The sequence below is a fragment of the Mycetomoellerius zeteki genome, unplaced genomic scaffold (genome assembly GCF_001594055.1).
Source record: "Mycetomoellerius zeteki isolate Tzet28-1 unplaced genomic scaffold, Tzet1.0 scaffold106, whole genome shotgun sequence".
In the NCBI taxonomy this organism is placed as follows: domain Eukaryota; kingdom Metazoa; phylum Arthropoda; class Insecta; order Hymenoptera; family Formicidae; genus Mycetomoellerius; species Mycetomoellerius zeteki.
The window spans coordinates 5,669,085-5,677,385 of record NW_017255975.1 but is presented as its reverse complement, the minus strand read 5'-3'; the positions used below and the strand labels follow the sequence as shown (position 1 = coordinate 5,677,385).

The following is an 8,301-nucleotide window of genomic DNA, read 5'->3' as shown; positions in this document are numbered from 1 at the left end:
CGTACGACAAAAATCGGATGCAATGTAAATTCAGCAAGAGAATTACGGGCGATTTTGTCGAGTTCACTTTCCGATGCCACGTATAAACAAAAAACCTAGGGCGGAATCCATAGACGGTGCTCAAGATTCGAGATGGTCTTAAGCTAGTGCATGAACCAATCAGAGCCGTATTAGTATCTCAGACTTTGGCTGCGTTCAGCAGAACGTTTGTTTGCAACTGTTGGAAGTTTCCTTCGCGCTAATTGGATCATACTTTTAGATCTAGAAGAATGGTCCTATCTCAGCAGACAATCATAAAACGGTTGCAAAACTGTTGAGTCTGCTGAACGCAGCCTTTGTTTGAGATTAAGAACGGACTATGGATTCCGATCCTGATATCGTTTTCCATTTCATAGTGAGCGTAATGATTATTATCATAATACATTTAATACCTAACAATAAAATAAAACTCAGTGAAGTTATATACTGTTATATTAATATTTTGATTTAAAATTTCACTATAGAACTTTAAGTAATAAGTATATTTCTCTATATTTATGTGTGCAATGTTTAAATGATACAATTTATAATTTATATTATGCTTCTTTCTCTTTTCCTCTTTTTAAAAAATTCTAATTGAAATAGAAATTTGTAAGTTGTTTTTTCAATTCGTCATTTGTTTAAAGAACAACTATCGATTCGTAAATTTCGATAAACCTACAAGCGTTTAATTTTTCTTTATTAATTTATAACTTTGATTTGCGCATTTTTTAAGATTGATTGTTTATTTTTATAAGTTCTATTTTTCTTTCATACAATTTCTTTGATAGCCATCATCTATTTATTCTAATCAGTTTTTAATTTTCAGAAAGAATATAATTTCTGACCCGTATTCGGCCTCTTTGTTCTATAGCCAATCGATTGGCTTGAAAAATTGTACGACAAAAAACGGACGCATGTAATATTGGCCTAATACGAAGTTTAACTTTGCATTTCCGATAACATTTTAAATATCGCGTAATATAGATTCTAATAGTATTAGTACATAGATTATTCAGCTAGCCGAAAGTATTTTTCTCATTCGATTGAAACTCAAGACGCGTCGTCCCGCCGAGTCTCGCGTCGCTTTTTCCACGTGAAGTTGGCCGCGCATGGAAAACGACGCTTCCCTATTTCGATCGCATCATGTTTTATTCGCGGAATGCGGCGGATAGGAGGTGACGCGGCGAAACGGACGGCTCTCAAATATGTGGCAGCGCGATTAAATATGGTAATTAGAATATATATAAAACTTGTATTTAATCATTTTTCGATATTTAACTACTGCGTAACTGGATTCGATATTTGTATACTAATGATCCATTCGAACGAGTATTTTGTAAAACTTGTTCGGTCGAAAGTATATCGCCGTGACTAAGGCCCAGTTCCACAAATCATGGTTAACTCTTAACCGAGGTTTAACTTGTTTCTCATCTCTTTTCAATTCTATAATTAGAAAAAGATAATGAATAAGTTGAATCTCGGTTAAGAATTAACTGTGAGTTGGAACTGGGCCTAATTAACAATGCAAACGACGTGTTCACGATTTGTAAAGGTGCCTTTTCATGTTGACGTTCCCCTATAAAGACACCTTAACAAGGCGTCTATAATCTATTGCCTTAATTTACATATTCACACTGGACGCAGCAAGCGTCAAGCAGCAATCAACTAACAAGGCGTTTGTTTACTGTAAATATCGCCTCATTGATTGGTTGCTACTCCGCTGCTTGACGCTTGCTGCGTCCAGTGTGAATATGCGTTTCGATCAATTTCGCTCGAGTTCGTGCGAATTCGTGCCTTGTCAGTCTTACATCATGGCCATCATTGTTTATAATTTATTTAGTATGTCGGACGTGGCACCTATAATGTGATCGGCGTTTTAACTTTCAATGACGTCGGTGACTGATGGCACTATCAAATTTGAGAAAAATCTGAAACTCGTAAAATGACGTGATTTAATGTAATTACTTGTAAATATAATATAAAATATGGATTTAATGGCAAAAATTTTACTCTGTTGTAGATACGCAAATCCGGCATTCAACGTATTAATTAATTCTCATGACGCGATTTGCAGTGTATTGTTTGATGCGTGCAACGTTCCGACGAAAATGGCAGTTACTATTGGTGAGCTATTTTAGTTTTAACAATCTTTTTCTGCTTGTTTGTTAAAAAATAATCTTTTGAATACGAGAATAAAAGCAGAGATTCAGTGATATCAAACAGTGTGTTGAAATGATAATGTCAACATGTATGTTTATATTGCAGATACTGTGATATATCTGTGTTTCGTGGCGATTCTTTGGGGAGTAACCAATCCATTTATAAAAAAAGGTGCACAAGGTTTGGAGAATATCAATGCCAAGTCAGTTTATGGACAATTTTTTAAGGAGCAGTTATTTCTCATCACTAATCTGAAGGTGATTGTTGTATCATTACATACATTTTACTAAATTAATTTTAAATTACAAGGATCCAGCAAACAAGCTGATGTTATTTCTCAACATTTTGATGTTAAATGACATTACAGATAATAATATTAAAAACAATTTTAGCTTGCAGGATGTTTACTATTTAGAAAAACCTGGAAAATCTGGAATTTTCAGATTTATTTTTTACTCTTGAAAATCAGAGATTTTTATGGAATTTTATTATTAGGATTTAGAAAAATTTTAAGAATTTTACTTTTAAATTTAAATTTTATCTTTTTTTGAAAACATTAGTTCTTTTATCTTTTTCTTGATGATGCAAAATGTTGATAATCAATTAGCAATAAATATGATATACATCCGCTATTTATATACATTTTTGTATTTCACGAGTTTTTATTGAAAAAAATCAAGGTGACAGTAGAAGACTCAGCAGAATAGAGTAGCTCATTTACATTTTACTTATCCTAGGTTTCGTGACTCTAATTGTAGAAAATGATAGATACAGTTAAAAGTGTATTTATGTGAAAAACTCTTGTATTTTACGAATTTTCTATGTATATTCTGTTTGCGTTGCGTTCTAATTTCATTCCTTTATTCCAAAGTTGCATTAAAAAATTCTCTAATATTATCTTGAATTTTAAACAAAAATGAACTGAATTTTAAACAAAAACAGTTGAAAAATTCGGGAATTCTCAGAGAATTTTTTTTTTACAAGATTTCAGTAAACACTTGCTAGAAGTAATAGTATTTGCTGGCAGTAATAGTATTTGTAATTCATTTTATTTTTTTTATACAGTACATTGTGCCGTTTCTCCTTAATCAATGCGGTTCGGTACTGTACTTCCTGACTCTGCAGAGTAGCGACCTATCCCTAGCTGTACCAGTTTCAAATTCTCTTACCTTTGTATTTACTGCGGTCACAGGCTGGTTCCTGGGCGAGGAAAAAGTACATAGAAGTGAGTACATGCGAGCTTATCTCCATCGTTAGAGAATGCTTTGAATTAATTGCTTTATGATCTGCTTTACTTTTTAGATACATATCTGGGAATGATACTTGTGCTGTGTGGAACCATGTTATGTTGTTGGGACAAACTGAATAAAACCGTGGAATTATGACTTGCACACTTAAGACGACGATCATTAAGCACGCATCGTAACCCTTCCTTTTCCTGTTCATCCATACTACCTGCCGATTAATCCACATCCATCCTGTGTATGTGAGTACCACAATGATTAACACAATGAATTGAAATTCTAACAAAGCAAAGTCACGATATTCACTTGATTTTGCTTAATATTATTAAGTATTTAACATTAATATATTTTATTATTAATGATATGCTAGTTTACATCATTGCATTTATTAATCTTGTTACAAGATACTCGATCTCTGTTTTCGCGTTTAACGTATCTTATAAAGAGGAGCAATGTCTGTGTTAATAGGTAATAGGTTTTTTCGTAATTCCGTACAATATCGTCAATATATATTCATGATATTTACATGCATATCGTTTAATGATCCATATGTACACACACACGTAGATAGCACCGGGTAGGAATGAAATAGTAATTATGGTGCAAGATGACTATGTCGCCATATTTAATTTGTTTCTTTGTCCACACGCAAAAGCGTATCACAGTACAACAGATAATGTCTATAGTCGCGCGTTTTATTTCTCTACACTGTTATAAAAAAATGACGAAAGCGTCTCTCGACTTGTGTCGAACGTGGAAATTTCGCAACAGTGTATGTGTAATCTGTGATCCATGAATGTACAAAGACAAGAGTTATATATATATATATATATATATAATGAAAAGGTCTAGTAAAAATAGATTAAGAATTATGATTATCAACACAAGTATTTATATACAATAAGCATGCAAAGATGAGATTGATCTATGCACAGGAAAACATTCAGTAGATATCGCTACGTAACTGTCCATTTTGTAAATGGAGATAATTTTTTGATCGTTGAGATGAAATTTAAACAATATTTTTTCTGGAATTTCTCACTAATGTTTATCGTATAAAAGAAAGATATTGTTTGTTACAGAATATATATTCGGAAATTTTGATTCATTAACAGAGAGTGTATATACTAGGAATGTAGAAAAATGTAGATGGCACTTTGATTCACGGTAGAATAAAGTGACGCGTTAATTTTTCAAAAATGCACATGGATTTAATTACGTGAAAATATGAAAAAAAAACATCAAATGATAAAAGCATTTTTTGTCAAGTCCCGAAGGAAAAACAAAAGTTAATGCACGATGAAATGTTAATTCACGATGTATACAAACATATTATAAACGCATTCTCATCATTCGCAACAAATTTAATTCGTTAAATTTGGCAGAGAGAAAGCTATTAAAATAAAGTAACATTCGATATATTGAGAAGGTTCTCATTTTAGAATATACTTTATATTTAATTTTATACTTCTCAAGAGTTTACATTCTTTCGCAATCTTCTTTGTTACAAAGAACATTATTTATTTAATGCGCGAAGAGCATAACAATATTAATTTGATGCGTAACTGAGGTTGAAATCTTCGCATGTGCCTATGTATATATTTGGATAATTGTTTTTATTCTGTTACGTATAGATATATAGATCTATTTATGCGGGGATTAAAACTTTGTGTCTTAGGTAGCACGGAAATTCCATAAATTCGCAAAATCGATCAACGTGTTGACAGCAATTAATTTACACGTCGTTGCCGCAATCATATGCTACTCGGTTAAAAAATTAAAAATTCGCGCGGTCGACATTTGCGCGACGTGCATGTTAAAAGGTGTATATTATCGATAAGTCGCATCGTTATTAATCAGCGCGCGCCGGATATCGACGCTTATTAATCGCCTATGAAATTACGGATTACACTTATGAAACTCGAGTCGACTAGCATTGATCAATGGCCATCCAATTCAAGCGCGGGATTTCTTGCTCTTTAGCTTGAACCATCCCGCACTCTTGTTCGGGTCACGGGGCACGGACGTGGATCTGTTTAATTCCACTTTGGAGCCTATGCCTCGCGATTTGGTGGCCAGCGATTCCGTGGAAACGGTTCTATCCACTTTCTGCTTGTCCTTCGATTTTAATGTGCTGCGATTGATCGTACCTGCAATAAGTGGATATTTTCGTTTCTTAAACAGTCTTAAACAGTAATAACAGAGTTATTACATCAACATAAATTAGTATTAACTCGATAAAATATGAACTGAAATAGCAAATTCAGATAATTCAGCATTAGTTCAGATTGTTTGCACAAAGCTCTCCTTAATGATTAAATTTCAATTAAATCTAATTCATTTTTCTTAACAACTTGAAAAAATCTAAATTCAGTTTTTTTATTTACCTTGAAGTTTAAAAGAATAAAACTATTTAAAATTAATTAAGTTCATTGTAAAAATATTTCTTTCTCATTAAAAAATACAATCTTATTATTCATTTAGTGAAACACTTGCTATTAAATTTTTCAAGAATTTTTATTAGATAAAATTAAATAAAAAAAAGAGATACCATTGCCATTTGCCAGTTAATTTTCTCTCTTTAAAGATTACGTACATATTTTATTTAACAGATTAAATTATGTTATTTTGCTCAAGAGTAAGATCATTTACTTGTCTTAGAAAGATTGTCTTTGCTTCGCCGAGCTTCCTTTCCTCGGCGGCTGAGGGTTTCGCGGCTTCGTTGTCTACGTCTCATGGTCGCGATCGGTTTCGCATGCTGTTGCTGATCATAGTTGATCTCGAACGGTTCCCTATAATGTCGCGGCTTCCACGGAGCAAGGACGCTCACGCTTCTCGACACCGTTCTCGTGTGCGATTGCAACGGTCGATTTAACTCCTCGCGACTTGCCGCCCGGCGTCGTTCGTTCGGGCCTGGTATTTCGCCGACTGGAATGCAGATATTGAGTCGTAATTAGAGTGCGGTTACGCTTGACGACATTTTCTACACTTTCACTGCTGAACATTATTCGTATAGACTGCTAGTTAAATAACTTTAAATATCCAACCAATATTCAGTGTAATATATATATTTTTTTTTAATTTCCTATGACGCAAATGTGACAAGTATTGCAGAATTCAAGCGTTCAATGAACGATACGCTTCATAGAGCATGTCTATTATTGGCAGTGATAACTTTTCAGCTAAATGTTATATATGAGATATTAAAGAAGTTTACATATTTTTTTTAAGTGGATTGATCAATATTTCTTTAGCACAAATTTAATATAAAGTGTCATATTTTTATTACTAATATTTGATTTATTAATATTTGAAAATACTATTTTATTTTAATCTGTGATGGCTGATTCACAAAAGATATTTATTTAGAATATGAATAATTACCAATAACATCTTGATATTTTTGTACTATCCATATAATCGATTTAAATAATCATCAAATTCAACAATCCTTTATTTTTTGGTTTTTAAATTTTTTGGAAATAAGAAATTAAATATATTACACTGAAAAATAAATTATAGTGTTGCAAATTTCTTAGAATAAAATATAAAATTAAAATAATTATAACAAATGCTATATTAGAGAAGTATTTTTATTGTACCTGTAGCAGCATGAAGATACACTACAGATCTCTGCGATCTTTGAGAGTTTTGACTTTGCTGGCTACTATCACCCGTCGTACTCTCGCCCGAAGACAATGCGCTTTCAGCTAGTCTGGAAGATTTCCTTGGGGCTGATATGATACCCAAATTATAGCGGTTCGAATTCGTGACATCACGCCTCGAGCGGGCATGGTCGTCAACTCGTTTGTTTCTGAAATAATTAATGAAATTAATTAAATTTTTTTATGATCTAGGCATCAGTTACGTAATTTTTTTTCTAAGCGGAAATGTGAAAAATAAAAATTTTCACATATACGTATACACACATACAAAAAATTTTCACTTTTCACATTTTTGCGATAGGAAAAAGTTACATGATCGATACCCTAAATTACATTTTTACTATTTCATTAATATACACTGAAAAAAAATTGTTATATTAATAACGTCATTTTAATTGAAAATAATCTTGTTGGTTTAACAATAATATTAATGAAACAAATAAAATTTTATTGAAACAAGAGAACGCCATATTTATTTTATTAATAATGTTATTAAATTAACAAAATTATTTTCAATTAAAATAATGCTATTGATATAACACCATAGTTGTTTTCAATGTACATGTATATATATATATATATACAGGGTGTTTCCAAATTAAATCGCAAAACTTCGGGAGCGTGTAGAGGAGTAAAAAACTAAGAAAAAAAGTCCTATAGACATATGCTCGTTTTTGCTCCGTTTCAGAGAAATCGAAAAAAAATGTTTACATTTCTTGCCATATCTAGCACCGACATATTTGATTACATTTTCCACTTTCTGTTATGAATTTGTCAGTCGCTCTTTGAAAGCCTTTAACAGTAGATGAATTTTGTCTTTTGCAATATGCCGCGTACGTATTCTAATAGTGAATATGCTGATATGGTTTTTGTATACGGTTTCTGCAACGGTAATGCTTTAAAGGCGGTGCGAGAATATGCACGACGATTTCCAAACAGAAGAGTGCCAAACCGAAGAGTGTTTATGTTGACATTTAATAGATTGCGAGAGACTGGATCATTTTCAATTCGACAAGAAAACAACCGATTTCAAGCAGCGTTACGAAGAGATTTGCAGGCAGGGAATCGTATTTTACAACATTTTGACAATCATCCTGAGACCAGCGTTCGGAATGCGTCGGCTGTATTGGGAGTGTCACCACAAACAATTTGGCGAACTGTAAAAGGAGATAATCGCTATCCCTACCACATTCAAAAAGTGCAAAATTTAT

At 32.6% G+C, this 8,301-nt stretch overlaps 2 protein-coding genes across 7 annotated transcripts in view; one reads left to right on the top strand and one right to left on the bottom strand.

The window, feature by feature from the left end:
- The first annotated feature begins 1,089 nt into the window (after window positions 1-1,089).
- On the top strand, window positions 1,090-3,572 carry LOC108723022 (transmembrane protein 234 homolog). 4 transcript variants are annotated; one of them, XM_018448496.1, is made up of 5 exons: window positions 1,090-1,249; window positions 2,042-2,145; window positions 2,287-2,438; window positions 3,247-3,406; window positions 3,484-3,572. In XM_018448496.1, the coding sequence occupies exons 2-5, from the start codon at window positions 2,130-2,132 to the stop codon at window positions 3,564-3,566; spliced, it is 411 nt and encodes a 136-aa protein (XP_018303998.1). In that variant the 5' UTR covers window positions 1,090-1,249; window positions 2,042-2,129; the 3' UTR covers window positions 3,567-3,572. The 4 variants fall into 4 exon arrangements, with proteins under 4 accessions (XP_018303998.1, XP_018303991.1, XP_018303982.1 ...); XM_018448489.1 differs by lacking the exon at window positions 1,090-1,249 and adding an exon at window positions 1,676-1,958; XM_018448480.1 differs by lacking the exon at window positions 1,090-1,249 and adding an exon at window positions 1,676-1,978.
- A 1,307-nt stretch (window positions 3,573-4,879) lies between these two features.
- Window positions 4,880-8,301, bottom strand: part of blo (bloated) — a 130,244-nt gene continuing 126,822 nt past the window's right edge. For 2 of the 3 annotated variants that reach the window (XM_018450281.1, XM_018450288.1), the window contains exons 6-8: window positions 7,028-7,239; window positions 6,078-6,353; window positions 4,880-5,575 (exon numbers count right to left, since the gene is read on the bottom strand). In XM_018450281.1, the coding sequence (XP_018305783.1) occupies window positions 5,382-5,575; window positions 6,078-6,353; window positions 7,028-7,239 (682 nt within the window). In that variant the 3' untranslated portion in view covers window positions 4,880-5,381. The remainder of the gene's footprint in view (window positions 5,576-6,077; window positions 6,354-7,027; window positions 7,240-8,301) is intronic. The other variant, XM_018450296.1, reaches the window with a different exon arrangement.